The 24414-nt window shown below is 48.2% G+C and overlaps 1 protein-coding gene and 2 long non-coding RNA genes across 8 annotated transcripts in view; 2 read left to right on the top strand and 1 right to left on the bottom strand.

Annotated features, from left to right (window-relative positions):
- Positions 1 to 5991: 5991 nt before the first annotated feature.
- LOC111095765 lies at positions 5992 to 8552 on the bottom strand. Its single transcript, XR_005359011.1, has 2 exons — positions 8216 to 8552; positions 5992 to 6338 (listed from the first exon to the last, which is right to left on the bottom strand). It is a non-coding gene; the product is annotated as an uncharacterized LOC111095765 (long non-coding RNA).
- LOC106558759 lies at positions 6768 to 9566 on the top strand. The gene is made up of 3 exons (XR_005359012.1): positions 6768 to 7334; positions 8081 to 8136; positions 8225 to 9566. It is a non-coding gene; the product is annotated as an uncharacterized LOC106558759 (long non-coding RNA).
- Positions 9567 to 13366: 3800 nt separating this feature from the next.
- LOC606786 (beta-galactosidase-1-like protein 2) overlaps positions 13367 to 24414 on the top strand; it is a 39588-nt gene continuing 28540 nt past the window's right edge. For 3 of the 6 annotated variants that reach the window (XM_038535578.1, XM_038535582.1, XM_038535577.1), the window contains exons 1-2: positions 13367 to 13508; positions 23871 to 24068. In XM_038535578.1, the coding sequence (XP_038391506.1) occupies positions 13423 to 13508; positions 23871 to 24068 (284 nt within the window). In that variant the 5' untranslated portion in view covers positions 13367 to 13422. Of the gene's footprint in view, positions 13509 to 13943; positions 14082 to 14208; positions 14345 to 14669; positions 14832 to 16275; positions 16305 to 23870; positions 24069 to 24414 lie in introns of those variants that run through there. The other 3 variants (XM_038535579.1, XM_038535580.1, XM_038535581.1) reach the window with 3 other exon arrangements.

The raw sequence follows: 24414 nt of genomic DNA, 5'->3' as shown, positions 1-24414 counted from the left end.
AGGAATACAAGGTGCCATGAACAAAAAAAAAAAAACAAAAACAAAAAACAAAAAAAAAACAAGGTGCCATGAACAATGTCTTCAGGCCCTTCCCTACAGCCTGTGTATCTCCAAGGTGACCTTGTGGGTCATATCCAATCAGAGAAGGTGTAGCAATTTGGTTGCTTGGTTCTGACAAGTATGACAGCACAGCCTGTCATAGAGCACTCTATGTCTTACTACTTCTCAGCTATCTGGATATAGTCAAGGCTCCTACTGATAGTGGACAAATATTAGTCAAACAAATTTCCTCAAATGACACCATTGGAAATGAATTACATTTTTATAATCAAGTTATAGGACTTGACCTAAATTCAAACCATTGCACTATAACAAAATCTTATCACCCAGTTAGATACGGTGCCTAGGAGCTTCAACAAATTTAGCAAATGATCTGGTGTTAAAAGAAAAGAAGGAACCTTCCTGCTTGGGATGAGGGCTGAGGAGTCAGATGATCTTCTCTCCCAATAATCTGAATGGTTGGCTCATTGAAAGCGAATTTTATCATGCATCCACACAATTTCTATGTAAAACTATTCTCTGGGGTTATAGACTCAAACCCATAAAATCTATGGATAAACTATAGACCAAAGGAGAGAAACAGAAATAATAATCCTGAAGATCATATATATGTATTATATTTCAGGTAATGTATAGGGTATTTTTAATCTTAGCAACCATGTGGCTTTTCCACCTTGTTGATGGAGAAACCAAGGCTCAAAGAGGTGTTTGAATACATGCCTCCTGATTTATACCTCTTCTTCTGTTATTATAACTTAGCTCCATACCTATGTCATTTTTTGTGAATACAAATATGAATGCAACAATACTATCCAGATGTAATGTTTTCTGGGAGCTTAGAGAGAAGTGCTTACAGCTTAGAACTCTTTACCCAGCAACATTGTCCTTCAAGAAAAAAACCAAAGCAAAAGAAAACAAAATAGCTTGCAGACAAACATGGGCAAAAAAGATTTTATATTATCAGAAGATCCATGTGCTAAAGGGAATTCTGAGGCAGTCTTTCTTAACTGGGGTTCCATAAGACAACACCTTACTGAAAATGTTTTTAGAGATTAGCTTCTTACTGAATATTACAGATGCATATTAAGGAAATTAATTCATTCAGACCATGGATGCCTTAGGGCATTACAGTTTAAGTCTCTCAGGGAACCTCAGAGGAGAAAATATATGCTAAAGAACAAACTGTCAGCAGAAAGAAATGACCTGTGTGAAGGTCTGAGATTCAAGAAAAAATGTGAAACGAAGGATGCCGACAAATATGCAAATACATGTGAACAAACATTAATTCAATAAAAAATGTGCTATAGCCTAATTTGAGGATAAAATATGTATAATATTCTAAGACTAGGAGAAAATATCTATGGTGAAAGGGCTTGATAGCAAACAAAGGGTGGAGCATCTAAGGTTTCTCAGATATAAACTTTAGACTTTGTTGAATATGCATGTTCATAAATTTAGCCTAACTGCTTAATGTACATAATGCTTCTAACTTTCAAAACAAAACAAAACCCTAAAGGGGACAAATAGAATGAGAAAAAAAGCAACTAAAAAATGTAACAAATAAAAAGTAAAAGCGAGTAGATAATAAAATAAAAAATAAGTACAAGTAGAAAGCACATATTAAGATGGTAGAAAAATACAAATATATTAGCAACCACAGTAAATTTTGTAAATGCACTAAACCCTCGAATTAAAATGTAAAAGTTGTCAGACACAATAAAAAATGAAATATATAAGTTTTACAAGAAATACACCTTTAATATAGTACACAAAATGATAGAAAGTTAAGAAATATACCATGCATGAATTAGCAGAAGGAAAAATTAAAATGATCTCATTTATAAACATCAAAAAGAATAAAATACCAAGAATAAATTTAACCAAGGAAGTGAAAAACCTATACTTTGAAAGCTCTAAGACATTGATGAAAGGAATTGAAGACAACACAAATAAATGGAAAAATATACCATGCTCATGAATTGGAAAGTCCATACTACCCAAAGCAATCTACAAATCCAGTGTAATCCCTATCAAAATACCAATGACATTTTTCATAGAAGTAGAAAAAGGAATCCTAAATTTGTATGGAACCACAAAAGATACCAACTAGCCGAATCAATCTTGGGAAAGAACAAAGATAGAAATATCACAATCCAAAATTTCAACTACGTTACAAAGCTAACAGTAATCCAGTATGGAACTGACACAAAAATAGACACATGGATCAATAGTACAAGCTAGAGAGCCCAGACATAAACTCACACCTATGTGGCCAATTAATTTACAACAAAGTAACAAGAATATACAATGAGGAAATGACAGTCTCTTCAATAAATGACGGTGTTGGAAAAATTGGACAACTACATGCTAAAAATTGAAACTGGACCACTTTCTTATACCACATACAAAAGTAAACTTAAAATGGATTAAAGACCTAAATGTCAGACCTGAAATCATAAAACTCCTAAGAGAAAATAAAGATCGTAAACTCTTGGAAATTAGCCTTAGAGCTATTTTTCTAGATATGCCTCCTGAGGCAAGGGAAACAAAAGCAAACATAAACAACTGGGACTAAAATAGCATTTGCAGGGGATCCCTGGGTGGCTCAGCGGTTTGGCGCCTGCCTTTGGCCCAGGGCGCGATCCTGGAGATCCGGGATCGGGTCCCACGTCGGGATCCCAGTGCATGGAGCCTGCCTCTCCCTCTGCCTATGTCTCTGCCTCTCTCTCTGTGACTATCATAAATAAATAAAAATTAAAATAGCATTTGCACAACAGAGGAAACCACTAAAAAATGGAAAGGCAGCCTACTGAGTGGGAGAAATTATTTGCAAATGATATAGCTGATAAGGAGTTAATTTCCAAAATATATAAAGAACTCACGCAAATTAACATCAAAAAACAAATGATCTGATTTAAAAATGGGCAGAGGACTGTGAATAGATATTTTTTCAAAGATGTACAGATGGCCAACAGACACATGAAAAGATGCTCAATGTCACTGCTCACAAGGGAAATGCAAATCAAAACCACAATGAGATAATCACTTTACACCAGTCAGAATGGCTAGTATCAAAAAAAGTGGAAATAAAGAGCATCAGTGAGGATGTGGAGAAAAGGAACCCTTTAAGCATTGTTGGTGGGAAGGCAAATTTCTTGCAGCCACTATGGAAAACAGTATGGGGTTTCCTTAAAAAAAATTTAAACTAGAAATATCATATGATTCAGTAATCCCACTACTTGGTATTTACCGGAAGAAAACAAAAACACTAATTAAAAAAAAACCTGAACCTTTGTGTTTGTTGCAGCATTACTTACAATAGCCAAGATATGGAAGCAGTCCAAGTGTCTGTCCATGGACAGTGGAATGGGTAAAGAAGTTGTGGTGTATATACAATGGAGTGTGACTCAGACATAAAGAGATTGAAATCTTGTCATTTATGACAATGTGGATAGATCTAGAGGCTATTTTACTAAGTGAATTAAGTCAGAGAAAGAAAGACGAATACCATATGATTTCACCTATATGTGGAATCTGAAAAACAAATGCACAAACAGAAACAGACTCATAAATACAGAGAACAAAGTGGTGTTTGCCAGAGGGGAAGAGGGGAAGAATATGGGGTGAGATAGGTAAAGGGGATTAAGAGGTACAAACTTCCAGTTACACAATAGATAAATCATAGCGACAAAAAGTACAGCATAGGAAATATAGTCAATAATATTGTAATAACTTTGTAAGGTGATAACTGCATTTGCTGTGGTAAGCATTTTATAATGTATATAGTTTTGAATCACTGTGTTTGTCCACCTGAAACTAACATAAAATGGGTCAACTATGCCTCAATTAAAAATATGAACATACCATGCAAATTCTTATTAAAAAAGTTGGAGGGATCCCTGGGTGGCTCAGTGGTTTAGCGCCTGCCTTCTGCCCGGGGCATGATCCTGGAGACCGGGATCAAGTCCCTCATCAGGCTCCCTGCATGGAGCCTGCTTCTCCCTCTGCCTGTGTCTCTGCCTCTCTCTCTCTCTCTGTCTCCCATGAATAAATAAATAAAATCTAAAAAAATAAAAAATAAAAATAAATAAAAAATAAAAAAAATAAAAAAGTTGGAGTAACCATATTAATATTAGGCAAGTAGACTGAATGATAATAGGCTTTACTAGATAGAATTACTGATAATGATAAAAGATTCAACTCATGAGAAAGATGTCATTCTAGAGTTGTATGTTCCTAAACATTTAGCCTCAATATGTAAAGCAAATATTTCTAGTTCTTTATATAGAAAAAGACAAATAGAAGTACTTTACATTTGAGAAAAGTTTTTGAAATTGAGATACGGTTCATATATGAGAAAATCCACACTTTTAAAATTTACAATTCAGTAGTTTTTTTGTGTAGTATATTCATCAGATTGTGTAACCATCCCCAACATCCAGAACATTTTTGTCACTCTGAAAAGAAATCCTGTACCTATAGACCGTCACTCCCCTGTGCCCCTCAACATTAATCTACTTTCCATCTCTACGTATTCACCGATTCTAAACATTTCACACACATGGAATCACACACATGGAATCATACAATGTGTGGCCCTTTGTGACTGGCTCCTCTCACTTGGCATGATGTTTGTAAGATTCACTCATGTATGGCCTATATCAGTACTTCTTTCCTTTTTAGGGATGAATTAAATTCTTTATATGGATACCACATTTTGTTTATCCGCTCATCAATAAGTGGATATTTGAATTCTTTCCACTTTTTGATTATTGTGAATAATGCTGCTATGGACATTCACACTCAAGTTTATGTGTGAATGTATATTTTCAGTCTTCTTGGGTATATACCTAGGAGTGGAATTGCTGGAACACATGGTAACTCAGTGTTTAATTTTTTTGAGGCAACACCAAGTTGTTTTCCTAAGTGGCTATACCGCTTCACATCCCACCAACAATGAATGAGGGTTCTAATTTGTCCGCATCCTCTTTTCTTTTATTCTTTATTCTTTTTTTTTTTTTTTTTACTACCACAGTCATCCTAGTGGGTGTTAAATGCTATCTCATTCTGACTTTGATTTGCATTCCCCTAAACAGGGATCCTTTTAAATACTGAGTGTAAAAATGTAGCAGCAGAGTAATGTAATTCTACTTTAATATAACAAAAATAATCTCTGCAATTTCATCAGCATTTCAGCTTTCATTTTCACAGGGTGCTAGTATTCCTCAGCAAGTGTCATGTTAGGATAACTTTACCTCTTGAGCATACCAACGTGTTCCTTCTTCAGCAGGTTGAAGAAAATAAATCATTTACTGTTTGTATGGCGTCCTGTATTGCTATTACTTTCTGTAGAGTATGGTGTTAAGGCTTTCTTTTGCTAAAGCTTAATTAAAAAAAAAACATACATTAGCTGCTATTCAATCTTTCTGAACATCTTGTCTAAAGTAAAGGGATGAAAGTTTCAAAATATCTTGTATGTCATGGAATTTGTTTTTGGTCAAAAAATGCTTACTTTATACTATGCTGAAATTACTTTCTAAGTACGGGGCTGAAGGTCCTAAGTGAAACTATACGTTTTTAATTCCTAAGTCATTTATGGCTTTAGCTATGTTTGTCCTTTGCCAATGACAAATACACAGCACCTTTATTTCCTAATTTTTCATTTTATAAATATTTCTTAGTTCGTTATGTTAGACTCAGAAATCGTGGTAACACAATAAAAGAGAAGCACAGCTAAATTCATCATTAATTTATTATGCTGTCAAGCTTTAAGAAAATTTCTATTTGTTCCTATGTGTCCAGATACCTGATATACAAAATATGGATATTTCCTATCACTATCTGGTGCATAACAAAATGTAATTTGGGGAAAAGGTTTTCAGTGACATGTCTTGTAGAAGGAACTTCCCACCTGGGAATCATAAGTTGGGCACCTTTTTAAAAATCCTTAGGCAGTTGGAAATGTCTGAAAATAGCAAGTTAGAGCAATTATGATGAAACTTTTTTTTTTTTAGCCTCCATAGATTCAAATCTATAAGAAATTGTCTTCTTAAAATATTGTAAGTCTGTCCTTTTGGAGTTTGGTAGTGATAACCAAATGTGCCTCATTTTTGTTTAATGCTCTCATCTCTTCTTCACACGTTGTTCATTCTTTGTTCTATCTGAATTGAACATGATTTATGATAGATGTGGCTGCATATCATGCTGTGGCTTATCCTCCTCATGAAATTTTGGGGTGGCAAGAATTCCCAAAGAAGACTTTTTCCCAAGACTCATGGCTGCAATGAAATTAAGAAGTACAGTTAAATTCAGCTTATAAAAATGTTCAGCTTATGTCGTTTAATGTTACGGATGGTAGACATTAAATAGTCTAAAATGATAAAGTTATTATATAACAATATTAATATATCTTATTTCTATTTCAAAATCTATGCTATGTAAATATATAATGTCTACCTTCTTTATTTTCTTGAAGATTTACTTGTTTATTTGAGAGAGAGTGTGTGCACGTGCATGTACATGAGTGGGGGAGGGGCAGAGGGAGAGGAAGAGGAGGGAATCTTTTTTATTCTTTTTAAATTTCTTATTTAAATTCAATTTGCCAACATACAGTATAACTCCCAGTGCTCATCCCATCAAGTGCCCCGCTCAGTGCCGGGATCCTAAGCAGACTCCCCGCTGAATGCAGAGTACGGTGCAGGGTTCAGTCTCATGACCCTGAGATCATAACCTGAGCTGAAACCAAGAATTGGGTGCTTAACTGAGTGAGCCACCCAGGAGCCCCTACCTTCTTTATTTTCTAAAGATCATCTATTTACATTTATTGGCTCAGAGAAGATATCACAGTCTTCCTTAGAACTTATAAAGCTGACGTACTCTCCTAATATTCTAACTGGCTATCAGTGTATTTCTCTGTGTGCTTCAGTATTTGAAAGTTCTTCATAATTCCTTCTGTACGTTATGGTAAGAGTTTTCATAATAACCATTAATCATTGTTTTGCTCTGTCAATGAAATTTTGATGTTTCACTTCACGTCACACCTCAAATGTGTACCTACATTTGAAAGTGAATATGCAGGTATTAATAACAAATTCAGATGAGGAGTCCAGTTCTCATTTCCGACAGTGTGGCACTGTGTGCAGTCGCCATCAACCGACGTGATCATTCCACCCCAGAGGGGCCGGCGACGCCTTGAGTGGCCCTGGGTGTGCGGGCGCCGAGAGCCTGCCCTCGGTTTGGGAACCAGCGCCTATTGGCCTCACACCTCCTCAAGGGTAGGTGGTCACTACCAGCATTCAAGGGGGCGGCAGTTTCTATCTAAAATAGACATGAAAAGAGCGCACTGCCCCGACTCAGAGCGAAGACCCCCAGCTCCTGTCCCCCTTGCTGATCCCCTTCCCTCTTGGATTCCTCTTCATCCAGGCAGCTCTCGCAGCCCTAACCCCTCCACCCGCACTGCCCCGTCCTAGTCGCCGAACCCTCCCTGTACTGAATCCATTGATTCATTCTCTGCCTTTCCTTGCCTTGACCTGTCCGCCCCACATAACGCAGGTCATCACGGCTTCCTCCTTGCTAACTGCTCTCTCCTGGGTTCACGATGCCCTCTTTTCTGAATTTTCTTCCTGCCTCACTGGCTGCTCCTCTGGTTCAACTTTGCTGGTTTCTCCTCTTTTCTCAGCGTCAGCTGCCCCGGGGCTCGTCCTTGGTCCTCTTTCTCACCCAGGCTCATGCCTTTATTTATTTATTTTTAAAGATTTTATTTATTTATTCATGAAACACACAGGCAGAGGGAGAAGCAGGCTCCCCGGAGGGAGCCCAATGAGGGACTTGATCTCAGGACCCCGGGATCACAACCTGAGTCAAAAGCAGCCGCTCAACCGCTGAGCCACCTAGGCGCCCCCAGGCTCATGCCTTTAAAGGCCAAGTCTAGGTCAACGCCTAGTGTTACATCTCCACGCGGGACCTCTCTCCTGAACTTCAGGCTGTGCATTCAGTAGCTTACAGGGTATCTCCCCAGCAGGTCTCTACCTCAAACTCAACCGGCCTAGGCTGTGCTTCTGATACCTCTCCATCCTGGTAAGGGCAACTCCAATTCTTCTAGTTTCTTAGGCCCACAGTGTTGGAGTCATTCTTGAATCCTCTTTATTTCTCTTACCCCACAAAGATCCTGGGATCACAACAATCCTCCAGTGTCTGCTTTCAAGCTATTTCCAGAAATCCGACACTTCTCACCACCTCCATTCCTACCACTCCTGTGTGAGCCAGCATCATCTCTCACTGGGACTGTTGCCTCGAAGCCGGGCTCCTTTCTTCTGCTCTTCCCACTCCTGATGAGTCTCAACACGGCAGTCAGAGAAGTCTTCGAAAGCGTAATTGATGTCCAAAGCCTGCAGTGGCTCCCATCTCAGTCAGTCAGAGCCGTCCTCCGAAAGGCCTTCGTCATTAGGCCCTTGAACTTCTGTGACCTCCCGACCTCCACATCCCCCCCTTCACTTCCCACGCAGACCTTGCAGTTCCCAGAACACCCTGTCACCCTCCTGCCTGAGGGCCTGTCACTGTGGGTTCTCTCCGCTTGCACAGCCCTTCCTCCAGGTACCTGCATGCATGGCTAACCCCCCTCCTTCAGATCTTCGCTTGGTTAACATCGGCTCATACAGCCTCCTGGGCGCGTGCCCCCGCCCCCGCACTCACACTCTCCTTCCTTTAGCTACTTTCTTTTTTGCTGTCAATGTATTACCTTTGGACCTACTCTGCGATTTACTTATTCATTTGTTGATTTTTGTTGTCTTTCTTCTTCAGCTAGAAGGTAAATTCAAAGGTCAGGAGCCTTATCTGTTTGGTGCACCAATGTACTGTGAGGACCTGAAACAGTGTTCAGCACGTAGTCATTACACATTTGTTGCTTACTTAATGCATGAAACGTTGAATTGAGTCTTTGGCTTTTCTGCTTTCCAAAGGCTGACGCTGAAGAGTGATATTTTTTTTAAGATTTATTTATTTATTTATTTATTTATTTATTTATTTATTTATTTATTTATGATAGACACAGAGAGAGAGAGAGAGGCAGAGACACAGGAGGAGGGAGAAGCAGGCTCCACACTGGGAGCCCGACGCGGGACTCGATCCCGGGACCCCAGGATTGCGCCCTGGGCCAAAGGCAGGTGCCAAACCGCTGAGCCACCCAGGGATCCCCCCAAGAGTGATATTTTGGACAACAAAGGCCAACGATGAGGTTCAGTGCATTCCCCCCCCCCCCCCCCAGTGCCTGTATACAGGTCCCTTCCAGTCCCACTGACACATGTCTTGGGGTGAGAAGCCTCGACTACTTTTTTTTTTTTCTTTTAATGAAAGTCACACACACACACACACACACACACACACACACAGAGGGATCCCCTCGACTACTTATCTTAACTTGAATCTGCTTTGTCTTTTTCCAAGGCCAAAATCACCTTCCTGGGACTTTATTTTATTTTATTTATTTTATTTTATTTTATTTTATGATAGTCATACACACACAGAGAGAGAGAGAGAGGCAGAGACACAGGCAGAGGGAGAAGCAGGCTCCATGCACTGGGAGCCCGACGTGGGATTCGATCCCGGGTCTCCAGGATCACGCCCTGGGCCAAAGACAGGCTCCAAACCGAGGCGCCACCCAGGGATCCCTTCCTGGGACTTTTTATTTTCTTTTTGAAAATAGTCTACAGTTGAAATTGCCCTCATTTATTCCCAGAAGTTCCCCAATGTTCTTAATTTCTTTGCTCAAGACTCTGGCAACTTTCATGAGAGCCTCCACTCTACTGATTCTGAAGGACTGCAGCTTTTACTCCCTGTCCCCAGTGCTTCTTGGACTACATTTCTTTCTCACGGACTATGTGGCATAGGTGAACTCTAGAGGAAAGAACTGTGCTCTCTTGGTCTGTTGGAACTCTAACCTAGAGTTGCGGGCTGAGGATATCAACAGGACTTCACTAAAAACAAAACAAAACATGTTTTATGTTTTCTAAACCAAAACCCTGACACCAGAAAGGGAGCCTGTGAAGGTTGATTCCTGGGCATCAGGGATTAGTTTCCATCCCATGCGCCTTGCCAGAACTTCTTTACATTTCCACTGGGCCAGTTTATTTAACTGTAGTTTCTGTTCCCGATATTTGAGTATCTCATTGTCTGCTTTGGGTTAAATTCATTAAATAAAAAAAAAAAAAAAATTCATTAAATATTTTGAAAAGGATTATTTTAAAAGTGTTTGTGTGTGTGTGTATACATATATATATATACATATATATATTTTAAAGTTTTATTTATTATTCATGAGAGACACAGAGAGAGGCAGAGACACAGGCAGAGGGAGAAGCAGGCTCCCTGCGGGGAGCCCTATGTGGGTCTTGATCCCAGGACTCCGGGGTCACCCCCTGAGCCAAAGGAAGACACTCAACCACTGAGCCACCCAGGCGGCCCTAAAGGGGTCTCGACTCCTCAGGAAGACACCTCCCAGATTAGTGCTATCTTTGTACATCCTCTGTGCTATCATTAAAGTCAAATAGAGTAAGATTGTTCTTAAATTGTGAGTAGCTGTGTCTATAGTTCTGCACTTCCCAGAAGGTTAAGGGTTAATGATTTTTTTTTAAGTGCTGAGTTATGTTTTCTTTCATAAATAAAAAACAAGGGATACAGGGAAGGGCTAAGAACTTCAGAGGTTTAGTAGCTCATATTTACAAGTTTTGACTAGTATCTGAAAAAATATGGAGATGCTTCATATTAACTCAGGATACCGTGATGTGATAAATTGTGCTAATGCCCAGCAATACCATGAGGAGTGAGGGGTGAGTGTTGGGTGTGGCCAGGGGGGTCTCCAAAGGTAAAAGGTTAGCCACATTTGACACTTTCTCCATGTCTCATGGGCTAGCTTTTATTCCAATTATGTCAAAATATGTTCACCATAGTTCTAGTAAAGTATCAAGCAATTTATGTCTAAAAAAATGGAAAAAAGGGGATCCCTGGGTGGCTCAGAGGTTTGGCGCCTGCCTTTGCCCCAGGGCATGATCCTGGAGTTGCGGGATCGAGTCCCAGGTCGGGCTCCGGCATGGAGCCTGCTTCCCCTCCTCTTTTGTCTCTGCCTCTGTCTCTTTCTATGTCTATCATAAATAAATAAATAAATAAATCAATCTTAAAAAAAAAAAAAAGGAAAAAAGGTACTGATTTTTGCGGAGTGTGCTAAGAGGGAGCTACTTCTCTCTAAACATCTCCAGGAATGTTTCCAGCCTGCCCTGCTAGCCTTCCCCTTGTTTGTTCTTTCTCTCTTTGGTTTAACTTTTGCTACCTAATTATTTGCCTCATGGTAGTAAAAGGATCCTTCACATCAAACTCTGCAGGTCTTTGTTCTGAGAAGTAAAATCTCCTTTTGTTCCTATCAGCTTTACAAGTTCAAAACCATGTACAAGTGAAGGGAAGTGGTTTTGAACATGCAACAGGGAATATTTTCTAGAAACTCAGATGCTCTGAAAAAACGTTAACTTTCCTAGAAAATGTTTCAGATTTTCTTTTTTTAATTTTTATTTTATTATTTATTTATGATAGTCTCACAGAGAGAGAGAGAGAGAGGCAGAGACACAGGCAGAGGGAGAAGCAGGCTCCATGCACCGGGAGCCCGACGTGGGATTCGATCCCGGGTCTCCAGGATCCAGCCCTGGGCCAAAGGCAGGCGCCAAACTGCTGCGCCACCCAGGGATCCCTGTTTCAGATTTTCTTTCAGGAAAATCTGAATTTTGTTCTTGGGATGAATCACATATTTGGGTGTGTGATTGTTAGAAAGCAGAAGTTTGCTCAAATATTATGCAATATCCTTTATGACATAATTATGTCCCAGGATAAGGATTTTATTCGTCCTTTCATAAATTTGAGGGTTTTTTTTTTAATTTTCATTTATTTATGATAATCACAGAGAGAGAGAGAGAGGCAGAGATACAGGCAGAGGGAGAAGCAGGCTCCATGCACCGGGAGCCTGATGTGGGATTCGATCCCGAGTCTCCAGGATCGCGCCCTGGGCCAAAGGCAGGCGCCAAACCACTGCGCCACCCAGGGATCCCCAAATGTGAGGGTTTTATCTGGACTTTTTTTTAAGATGAAAAACTGGAAGTGCCAGTGAACAGGAGAGCTTGGTTCCTGTCTCATGGAGTCAAAGAATGAATCTCAGGGAGGACGGTGAGCAAACGGATAGAAATTTATCAAGCAGAGATTCGGAGAAAGCTCTCAAGAGTGAGAGGGGTCCCCACAGGGTGGCCACTGGGGGGGGCTGTCTTTTATGGGAAACTGACCAGGGAACTTGGTAAATTTTGTATCAATATCAGGGTGGATTTGTGAATATCATGTCAATATTTAGAACAAACATGGAGGATTTGTAACAAACAAGATATTTCTTTGTGAATATCCTGAGCACAAACAAGGTGTTCCTCTCTGGGTAAGGGCTCCTCCATAACACTCTCTGCACCTGGGTTTCTGTGATCACTTAGTAGCCATTTAAGGGGGAGACTCCCTAACACTATGGAGCTGCGGAGCCGGGTTTATTTTTTATTTTTACTGTTTTATCTCTGTTTCCTTGGGAGGGGTGGGAGCCTGACTCGGGCCTTTCGGTGCCCTTGGGGTTAATGGGAGGCCAGATTCCTGGAAGCCTGACTCTGGGCCTTTCCCTGCCTAGCGCCCTCTGCCCCTAACTCCTTCCTACATCACTGGGAGTCAGGACTGGACTAGGACTCCTGGAAACGAAAGGCAACAGATATTTTGGGGCGCCTTCCTCTGCACTCACCACCCCGCGGGCTATCCCCACGTGCACCACGCAAGGCGGAAAATGCGTCTAGAGGAGATTCCACAATGTGCGGACTTTTCACCATACATCCCTCTTCAGAATCTGAATTGTTGTAAAACGACAGTGCTGACTTCGCCGGCGCCCTTAGCGGGGCTTGCTGGTGTAGCGCGGTGCGGGGTGTGCTCTCCGGTGTGTAAGGACGGGGCCTCGCGTGCCCGGTGTGTTCGCACCTGTGCACACCGTGCAGGGCCGGGGCCGCGGAGGTGGACGGGCGGGGAGGCCGGGACCCCTGGGCGAGCCCACACCTGCCCGGGGAGGCCACCTGTACAGCCCCGCCCCTGGGGCAGGCCCCGCCCCCGACAGGCCCCGCCCCGACAGGCCCCGCCCCTCAGGGCCCACGCGGGGGCGGGGCCAGGCGCCTCGGCCAATGAGCGCCTGCGGGCCGGCGGGACGCGGGCGGTCTCCCTGGCGACCAGGGCGCGGCCCCGCCCCCGCCCGAGCCTCCCGCGCGGCCGAGCGCAGGCTCCAGAGGCGGCCGCGGGGTGTGCGCGCCGCCAGCGATGGGCAAGTGGACCCTGGCGCGGAAGCCCGGCCGCACGCTCGGGGTCCTGCTGCTGCTGCTCCTGGGCTTGCTGGTGCTCCGCAGGTGAGCCGCCCCCGCCCCCGCCCCCGCCCCCGCCCCGCGCGCCCGGAGGTCCCCCCGGCGGAGGCAGCCCCGGCACCCCGGGCCCCCCCCCGGGCGACACCGGGCGCTTGCGCTCAGTCCCCGGGCGTCGGGCCCCTTCTCGGTGCTCGTGGTCCCCGCTCTGCTTCCTCCGCGGGCGCTCCCAGCTCCCTGGGCGGCCAGCACGGCTTCAGGTCGCCTCGCTGCGCCCGGTCCCTGCTGCACCCCTCGTCCTCCTCGGGAGCCTGCTGCTGCTGCCCCGGGCCCCCGCATCTCCTAGCACGTCTGCCGGGGGCTGCTCCGTTCGCCAGAAGCCAGCGCTCCTGGACGCGCACCTGCGGGTGGTCGGTGCCACCAACCCCCGCGGCTCCTGGACGCGCACCTGCGGTCGGTCCGTGCCGGCCCCCCCCCCCCCCCACGGCGGCTCCTGGACGCTCCCACCTGCGGCGCAGTCCTGAGGACGCTGCCCCGCGGGCCCTCGGAGAACCTCAGCCTCTCCAACGGGGACTTCTAGCCCCACTGTAGGACTGATGCGTCTGGTCTCCACCTTCCCAGGTCGGTGGGCCATCGGCTCAGCCCTGCCCTCCCCCCTTTACAAAGTGGCTGTGTCTGGCGGTAGAAGGGCTTGACCCGCAGCCGCGGTGCCCCAGCCCAGGACTTGGGGGACTGTGTCTATTTATAGGGTTCTACGGTTCTGACCAGGTCTTTCCGGTTGATGGCTGGCACTTTCCATATTCAAAACCTCCCGTGTTGCTGGGGAAGCCGACCAGGGGTATCAAATGCTTTGGCCCTGAAAGTTAGTGTTGAGGAAGCTGAAGGTAACCCCCCTTTTCAGCCTTATTTTTTGCTTTTTCCAGCTTCCTTCATTAGTTTCTCTGAATTTTCTCTAGGGGATTGGGAGGAATGAATACCTAAGTGTTTTTTGCTGCCACGGGACAAATTCAGGAATTTCTCTGTTTCCACCTTTGTAAGACTTACGTGTCTTTGCTTTACCTGTTCTGGCTTTGGAGTGGGTGAGATGTTATAATCATTTGAGAGAAAGAGATGGTGCTCTTCTCACTCAGGGGTCTAGAAAACTGAAGGGGCAGTTTGTTTCCAGTGGTTTCTACGCCCTTTTTCCACCTTGTCAGTGATCTCTAACCCATTTTTCCGTGAAGACTGGTCCTGGCTCTTGTAGGTTGCTCAGGCTTCCTCTTGACGCAAGGCTGATGCAAAGCCCAGAGGATTACTCAAAGCAGAGGGAACAGGAGTCTCCGTCATGCAGCAGGAACCAAGGAGCCCACGCCCCAGAGAGAAAGGCCACAGGTGTGCAGGTGGCTTGTGGTTTGCTCATTGTTGGAGGTCGAGGAAATGGCAGTCCACGCGGAGGCACAGGGGGCCGCTCTGAGGCCTGGAGCCGGGCGGCTGTGCACCCTAATCGTCCACAGGGAGAGGGGTGGGCAGGAGGCTGGGTGTGTGTTGGTGTCGAGCAGGAAGGAGGATGAAGTGTCAAGTAGCTGACTGGCTGAGAAGGAGCCTGAGCTGCCAGGGGCAGTTGCCGGTGGCCCTGCCTGGGGCAAGTGGCCGCGGCAGGAGTCAGTGGGGCTTGTGGCGTGCGTGCCTGGGAGTCGCTGTGGCTCAAGCCTGAGGAAACGACTGGAAAGTTCTCCCTGCTGACCCCCACTTCTCAGCCGGGAAGACAGAGGCTGCAGAAGCTCTGAGCCCAATTCAGGGCCATCTCTTAGGGTCCTTCAAAAATCTGTGTCTTGGGCGTCGTTAGTTGTAGCAGCCTCGTGGTGTTGCCCAGGTCCTCCTCCTGCTTGGCCTGGACACCGAGGATGCTCTCCGGATGGCAGACGAGAGCACTTTGCGGCTTCCTCTGCTGGCCTTGCTCGAGCTTGGCCTAGGTCACTAACCGAGCAGAGGTGGGGCCCTCCCAGGGCTGCCGGGCTGTGGCCGTGGCATGTAGGCCCCACGGGACCTGGCTGCTCAGTGGCAGCTCTGTGGAGCGGAGCCGTGGGGATCAGTCCTTTCCCTGTCCCTCAGAAGGCAGGGATCTGGTGATGGGCAGGTGGCGCTGGGCCCCAGCTTTTGTTTTTTCCCATGAGGTTTACCTTGGGCTGGTTCATGCTCAGTCGTAGCTGCTTATGTCACATCCAAGAAATAGGACCAGGATGACTTTTTGAGGATGATTTCAACCTTCTGTATTTTGGAGCTTGGACACTGCTCTGAAGTTAATCTCTGTTGTCGGATAACTGTCATGCCCAAGTTGTACTTGTGTAGCTGGTACGGCTGGATAGGCTTTGGTTTTGGTGCGTGTGTATCCACCTGTGGAAATCCCCCTACGGTCGGGGGTGGAGATGCCCGCAGGCGCCTGGAACTCGCCTGTGCCCTGTGCGTGCCTCCCGTGCCCTTCCCTGCTCCCCCACTCCTGTACACCCGGCTCTGCTGCGGTGTGTCTGCATTTTTTAGAGCTCTACAGAAACGTAATCCTAAGGTAAATACTCTGCTTTGATTTGGCCTCTTTCACTCCGTGTTAGGTGGAGATCTTTGAAGCATATCAGTGTGAAGAGTTAGTTGCCCTTCCTGGTCTTTCCTCCTCGCACTCCGTAGACGCCGGAGTGCCTGCTTGATACGATCAGGACATGGTTCCCACTCATGACTCTTTTCCTTACCATCAATGCATCACTGAGCAATAATTAATTAACCTGGCATCGTTCAAACCTGATATTTTAGCTGGCAAAAGTCAGGAGAGCAGAAAGTGACCAGGTAGGCGCTCTGCATCATGCCTCCGGAAAGGTAAGTTCACCTGTTTGCCCAGCTCTGCCTCACTCAGGGCTCCTGCCCTGGCATTATCTGGATTCCAGGCCCTATACTCTTCCTGGAGGAGAGGAGAGGAGAGCCTATTAAATCTTTTATTTATTTATTTATTTATTTATTTATTTATTATTTTCTTCTCTTTAGAGAAGGTGAATCACTTAGCAACATGACCTGGTCACCTTCTTTAATCCAGATCATGGCCAGTCCTGTCTTTCAAGGATGTGTGGGCAAATGGTGCCTTTCTTCCTGGGCCTCTGTGAGGTCATTTTTTAATGACTTTTTAATGATTTTTATGAGCTTTGCCTGTTGCAGGACTCTACCCTGCTTGAGGCCTGAGTCATATTTCCTGGAATCTTTAAATCTTTGAACACTGTTCCTTTGATCTTCTAGTAGCGAGTCTTCAGCACCTAGGAAGTGTCTCTTTCAGCAGATAGTCATTTCTCAGACACAAGTGGGGAATTGTGGCTCCCTGGACATGGCTGAGTCAGAGAGCGTGGGTAGGATGTCTGAGTCGCCCTGTGCAGGGAAGATGGTGGGCCTTAACCAGCCAACTGAAAGGGGACCAGAGTATCTTAAAGTAAGAGCATGGTCACCAGTGGTGTATCTGTGATTAAAGTGGGGTACTAGGAGATTCAGGGAAAAGCTACGCAGCCTTGGCAGCAGTTGTATGGGACGGTTGGCCAAAGAGTTCTCTGTACCTTGGGTCAAGGAAGTAGCACGTGAAATAAAAACACTTCATCTTTGATGAAATGACTCAGAGTTCCATTATATCGCCTTGAACGGTCTTCTAATGAAGTTTCAGGAAATGCTGGAATTTAGAGCGGTCTTTTCAGAACATTTAGCACCTGAAAAAGACTCTGAAGGCTGGCCCCCTTCTCCCCTGTTCCTCCCCCATGATCCAGCTCAGTTCTTCTGGTTTAGGGGTAATTGCTGCTTCCTCACCACTCAATTTTATTTCTTGCGTAAACCTATTGCTCTGGATATCAAAGGCCGTGTTGAGAAAGAGTTCCCATTGTGTGAGACTTCTGGGATAAAAGGGCAGGACTATTTTTGGACGCTAATGGTAATGAAGCAGGTAACTCTTGACTGGGGTCTGCGGGCGGAGACTCCTAGTTGATGATGCTCACGGCTTTCATACTCCAGCAGGACAGACGGATGGTGGCATTGTTCCTTTCAAGAACGTGCTGTGTCTTCCTGCAAAGCTTGCCTTGTGGGTCGGTAATCTACGTAAAGGACGAAGTATTCAAATAATACAGAGAGGAAAATAAAGAACCCCTAGGAGCCCCTCTGCACCCTAGTAGAGGTGATAATGATGATGTTTCTTGCAAGGCTACTCTGGGCATGGACAGGAAGACCGCTCTGTGCGTTACCCCAGGTGCCATTAGGGATAGGATTTATTCAAACGGGTCCCTGTTGACAGACATCAATTGTTTGCAGTCTTTTAGCTCCTGCAGACTTGCAGTGTATGTCAACTACACTGGAGTTAACATAAAGCCCAAGACTAACCCCCCCCCACCCCAGGTTGCAGTGAAGATCTGCTGGGTGTATTTCTGTACCTAGAATTGCTCACCATATGAGATACTCGTTTTAAATCCTGATGGACAATTAAAATAAGTAAAAAATAAGTTAAAATAAGTAAATAGCACATTCTATGTCTGTTGGATCGATGTGAGGGAGGTTCTGAGCTCCATAGATGGAGGGGGAAGTTGTTTAATCTGCGTGTGTATAGGTTGTATCTTTAAGAGCTAGTCCATCTCCTATATCTATGTAGATAAGTCTCGTGCTGGATTTTTAAAAAAGATTTTATTTATTCATGAGAGACACAGAGAGATAGAGACACAGGCAGGGGGAGAAGCAGGCTCCATGCGGGGAACCTGATGCAGGACTCGATCCCGGGATCCAGGGGTCATGCCCTGAGCTGAAGGCAGATGCTCAACCGCTGAGCCACCCAGGCGTCCCTTATGTGGTGGATTTCAAAAAATATTGATCATTCATATTTACATTTCCCCTTGTTTCATGAAATCATTTTATTCTGATTCCACACGCATCTTAGAGATCTTAGATCTTAGAGCATCTCTAAGCACGTATGTCAGTAGAGGTCTTGCATTTTTCTAATGGAATTTTCACCTCTATTTTGAGAAAAGACTTTTTCTATTTATGATGTCACAATGGAAATTTTCCCCCAAATGGAGAATTTCTGTCCCATAACATCAAAATACATTTTATTGTTAATATGTGGTTGATTACTACGGAGCAGTTTTGTTGCTTCACCAATGGGTCTCAAGGTTTTGGTCTAATCCGCATTTATTCACATATAAACTTCGGCAGTATTTAGAAGATGTCGCCCTCCGAACCAGCAGCAAGTCCCTGGACCCTATAAGCAGCCACTTGGCCTGACTTGCTGGAGCCTGGGTGCCGGGCAAGTTCCTGGCTTACCAAGAAGCCTTTTCAGAGGCAAGGACGGAGGCACTAAGGTTGCAGTAGTGCCACTGACCTGCAAAGTGCTGCAAAATGACCTCACATCCCTGCAAAATGAGTGTACTGGCCTTCGGAATGGAAGGCTTGAGCCCTTTGGAAATACTAACTGCTGTTCCAGCAAAGCAGGAGCCTAAAGTGTTGGGCCGGGTCCAGGGATCGCATCCAGGAAGCTACATCAGCTACAAGGACAGTTTGTTTCACTGGGGCTGAAGTTCTTGGGGTTCCAGGATTGATCCAGGAGCCATTATTCTGGATTAGAGGCATTAAGGGCACTGGCCTGGGCCGGAGGGTGGGCAGCTCCTTTCTTACACTCTCAAGCTCCGCTGCTGAGGGGGAGCATACAGCCCGGAGACTGCAGAGGCCGAAATTTCCGCAAGCGGGCAGTTGAAGGGAATGGGATGCCCAAGGAAGTGGGCCTCGTGGGAGCCTGTAATCGCATCAGGCTCTGGGGTGATGACCAGAGATGTGTACTGTAGATCCCAGCGAGGAGATTTGTACGTGTGATGACGTCCTCAGGGCAGTTGAACAGAACTGCCGTCTACATGATGGTCTCTGGCGTGACCACGTGCATGAACAAGGAGGCGACTGTCAATCTTGGTCGGTACCTTTAATACGATGCACTGGACTCCGATGCAGTGAACCTGTGCTGGGGGCGGCCCCGTGGATCCCAGTGCACTTGGAGGTTGGATTTGTCAGTTGACATATCTTAAGTTTCCATTATGTGTAGGGCCAGAGCGGCCAGTCCTCGGGGTCAGCGAGGACTGAGGCTGTGAACCAAAGGACGATTTCTGCACACTCCTCCTCCATGTACTGAGCCTGTGCACACCCTTGGCCAGCCTAAAATTGCCTGGTCACTGATGGGGGCCAGCATGCCTCCAGCTGGTGACTGTGACCCTACGGGAAGCCTCCCAGTCCTGCCACGGCCCCATTAGTGATCACCATTTGCAGGACGTACAGGTGACCCTGGGATCCTTCTGGCACGGCCAGAGCCATTTCAGCCCTGCCTTGACGAGCGCCCTGGATCTAAGGAGATTGTTCAAGTTGGTGACTGGATGTGGCTCTTGTCCTGCCCGCCTGGAAGGCCCTCTCCGGGGGCTGGGACGCGATTCAGGGGCCCACATGAGGGAGGTGTAGGCTTGTCACCAGCCCATCTGGCTTTCCCACTCAAACACATTGACCCAGCACTGTTGACCATGTCCGGTGCCACCAGCCTGTGTGGAGCCTGCCCTGTGTCCTTTGTCCTCACAGTCCACTACAGTGATGACATATAAGGAGGACGCTTTCCTCTCATCCTCCTCCATCCTCCTCCATCCTCCTCCATCTTCCCTGTGGAAGTTCCCCAGCAGGGAACTGGGGCCCCACGTCCACCGCCTGTTACTTCCCCTCTAACCTGTTGGGTCTGTAGCTTGCACAACCTGCTGTCACCTGCCAAAAGGGACGGTGGCACTGGGATGTAGAGGTCTTGTTATATGGTGCAAGGGCCTGTCACACATCCTGACCCATGTGCCTCCATCTGGAAACCTCGCTGTAGACCGTGCACGGAGATGGCTCTGAGCAGAGCAAACCTGAGCATGGGTCAGCCTGGTGGCCGAGGCCTGCTCCTCAGTTGGTTCTTAGACTGAGAACTTACTTATCCTACAATGAAGCAAAGATACAAAGGCAACAGAATTTCCAGGAAAAAGTAGTACGTGCTCCAGCTAGAGGAAGGCAGATGCCCTGGTCTCGTCAAAAAAAAAAAAAAAAAAAATTGCTTTCGACAAGGGGCACCTGGCTGGCTCGTTCGGTGGAGCGTGTGACTCTTGGTCTCGAGGTTTTGAGGTTGAGCCTCACGTTGGGCACAGAGATTACCTAAGAAGAAGCTTTCTACAATCTAAACAATGAATGAATAAATCTAGCTTTCTGATAAATGCTTTCTACGAGGTTTCAGCATGAATTACTTGCTCCCTGGGAGGAGCAGCAGAAACCAGGGTTTCCTGAGGCCTTGGTTAGCTCCTTGGAAACAGGCCTAATTTGGAAGGAAAGTGTCTCTGACCTGATAGAACCACATAGTTTCCACTTTATTTATTTTGTTATTACTGAGTTAATTACTCAGGAAGCATGGGGGTGGTTATTAATATGTGATCTCTAGTGCTAATGACTGTTATCAGTATTAATAACCATTTGTATGGTGCTTTCTTGTTTATGAAGCTGCACCGTGTACCGCCTTTCATTTTCTTGCAGTGAATTCCTTGGAGAAATCCCACATTTATCCTCATTTTCTCAGTGAATTCATCCTTTTCATTAATGGATTAAAAACTCATTTAGTAACGTACCAGCACATTTTCAGAGAGGAAACCGCTGATTTCTCCCAAACTTGGAATTTGATACGAGCTAGCTTTTGTGGTTTGCAGGGTTAGTTTCATGCCTCTTCGTAAGCACCGAGATGAGATATTTTGTTTTAAAAAAATCTAGAAAATGACAGCACGTGAAGACAGAAGCAGATAGACGCTTTATCTGGGATGAGACTATGAAGATTTATTTATTTTTCATTTATTTATTCGTGAGAGACACTCAGAGGCAGAGACACAGGCAGAGGGAGAAGCAGGCTCTCCGCAAGAGCCGGGTGCGGGACTCGATCCCGGGTCCCAGGATCATGCCATGAGCTGGAGGCAGGCGTCCAACTGCTGAGCCCCCTGGGCGTCCCCGGGAAGAGGTGACATACAGATGTCCGAGGACGAGATGCGGATGAGTGCTTCTCAGACTTTACCTTGGGGTCTGGTTGGGATGTGGATTCTAATTCGGGTCTCACTTGAGGCCTGAGCATGAGTGTCTGTAGCAAACCCAGGTGACCATGCTCGGCAGGTGCACCGCACCTGGAGGTGGCTGGTGGGGCGCGGGCAGGTCGGGCGAGTGCGAGCGCAGGCCATAGGGTGGAGCTTCCAGCCCACCTCCACCCGTGCCCTGAGCAGGGGCCCCCACGGCATCTGGGAGACCCCTGAACGAAAGGCAGGGACTAGAGCTTGGCGACTCGAAGATGGTTCTGAGGTGGGGGTCTGGCCAGTGAGCGGAGTGCGGCCTGCTGGGCTGAGGGCCGAGTCCTGTGTTCACCGTCCTTAAAGGTAACGAGGGGCTCCCGGGGCTCAGCGGGTGAGCACCTGCCTTCAGCTCAGGTCGTGACCCCGGGGTCCTGGGATCGAGTCCCGCGTTGGGTTCCCTGCACGGAGCCTGCTTCTACCTTGGCCTGTGGCTCGGCCTCTCTGTCTGTGCCTCTCATGAATAAATAAATAAAATTTTCAAAAAAAATAGAAGGGCGGGGAACTTCCATGTGAAGGACCCTAGGAGAGCCCTGCGAGGTGATCGTCCCCAACGCAGAGCCTGCAGAAGCAAGCTGATGCAGAGGGAGGCAGAGCCTTGTATGGCACACACCCCGTTTTACGGAGGACGACGCTCATGCCCCCAGAGCTCGTGTCGCCGGCCTGAGGTGCAGGGCTACCCAGGAGCAGGGCCGGGGCTCGTCTCCACGTCCTCCCCATGCGGGGGGCTCTGGAAGGAGTCGGCTTAAGCCCTGGTGCCAAGCTCAGTGTGGAGCCCAACATGGGGCTTGAACTCGGGACCTGAGCCGGGCCGACCCCACCGAGCCAGTCGGGCGCCCCCAGAGGAACTGCCCTCCGGGACCTCTCGGAACCTGGAACGTGCAGCTTTGCCTTCAGGGAAGGGGAGCGGTGGTGGGGTCTCCACGTGTGCCCAGGCGGCCCCGCGGGAGCTCGGGTCCTGGCGGCTGAGAGGCCGGAGGAGGCGGTTCTCCTTGCCCGCCGTGGCCGTGGGCACAGCCTCCCGGGCCGCGGCGTACGTGGCGCCTGTGTGGTCTCGGGCGCCCCTCCCGCGGGGAAGCCCAGGCCGCAGCCTCACCCGAGCTTGTGGCCCCCGGCCCTGCGCGGCACCTGCGCGCTCCCGGGGGACCCACACCCTGGCGGGCCGTGCAGAGCAGGGATGCCCACCCCGCGGCCCCTCGGGCGGTGCAGCCGAGCTGAGCGGGGAAGCGCTGACCCCGTCGGGGGCTCCTGTGCGGCGCCCAGCCTGGTGCGCAGCCTGGTGCCCGGACTGCCCGGGGGGGGGGCCCGTCCTCGCGTGGTGGCCCTCGGTTCTGGCCTCCAGCAGGGCGCCCCGCTCTCTCTGAGCCAGGGATCCTCCTCCTCCCCTTCTCGAAGTTTCTTTCCTAATGTTACCTTATGGACTCCACTGAAAACATGTGACCAGAGAGAGGAGGCGAAAGAGGAGATGCCCGGGTAGACGCCCGCGTGTCAGGCTGCGCGTCCACCGGCGGGCGCCCCGAGCCCGAGCCCCCGTTCCCTCTACCTGCTTCCTTCTTTCCCCGCCCCGAGAGCTGCAGGAGGACCATCCTCTGGCCATGGCCCCGACCCCCCCGGGTGACGCGGTGGTTCTTGGTGGGACATGCGCCGTGGACCCGCCTCGCCCCGCCGTCGTGGCCAGGCTGGCCCCTGGGTCGGGTCCCCGTGTCCAGCCCCCCTTTGTCCCCCCACTCCTGCCGGGCTCCTTCCACGGCCGGGAGATGGGACAAGGCAGGGAGGGCATGCTAGTCTGGGGGCAGTTGGAGGGGCGCCTGCCGCTTGCCAGCACCCTCCGGCTGGGGCTCGGGTGCCGACTGTGGCTCTGCTGGGGCTTCAGACGCTGACACGAGGGACACGGGCTGTGCCTGGACGCCGCCGGCCACAGGCCTCCCTGCGGGGCTCCGCAGCTCCACGGCCGCTGCCCCTCCAGGCGGCTCCGCATGGCCGGGTGCTGGTGCCCTGAGCAGGCAGGCGGCCCCCCTGGATCCCCCAGCACCCCTAGGCCCCCTGGATCTCCATGCCCTCCTGGATCCCCCAGCCCCCCTGGATCCCCCAGCCCCCACAAACTCCCTGGATCCCCCAGACTCCCTGGCTACCCTGAACCCCCTCCCCATGTGCTCCTCTCCTATCCACCTGTGGTCTTGGCTCGCTCCTCCCAGGGAGGGAGCCTTGCCTACGGAGGAAGCCCCCCCCCCCCCGCCAGGACAGAGACAGCTTCTCCCTTCCTGTCCCCCTGCAGGTTGGACTGGTATCGTCTGGTCCCCGTGTGGCTGAGAAACCGGCAGTCGGGGCTGCAGGCCAACGGCCCGCGCTTCACGCTGGAGGACTCCACCTTCTGGATCTTGGGGGGCTCCATGCACTACTTCCGGGTGCCCCGGGAATACTGGAGGGACCGCTTGCTGAAGCTGAAGGCCTGTGGCCTGAACACCCTCACCACGTGAGTCGGGCCCACCCCCAGCTGCCTCTGGCGTGTGCGGCATGTCCCCGGCTTCCCCCGGGCAGCCCAGACCTCGGGTCGGGGCGGGGGAGCGTGGCCTGGTTCCGAACCCGAGCGGCCCCAAAGGGAATCTTTGGGCCGAGCTCCATGAGGAGGAGCCGGGCCCCCTGCCCGGGTCTGCGGGGCTCCACAGCCTCCTGCCCGGCCTGGTGCCCCCGTTCTTACGGGTGAGGGGTTGGGCTGGCTGGGAGGCTCCAGAGGAACAGAAAGAGCCCACGGGGGAGCCCAGTGAAGGTGAGCAGGGTGTACGACAGGAAGATGTGGCTGATTTTTATTATTTTTTAAA

The sequence above is a fragment of the Canis lupus genome, chromosome 5, assembly GCF_011100685.1.
Source record: "Canis lupus familiaris isolate Mischka breed German Shepherd chromosome 5, alternate assembly UU_Cfam_GSD_1.0, whole genome shotgun sequence".
Classification (NCBI taxonomy): domain Eukaryota; kingdom Metazoa; phylum Chordata; class Mammalia; order Carnivora; family Canidae; genus Canis; species Canis lupus.
This window is presented reverse-complemented; position numbering and strand designations above follow the sequence as displayed.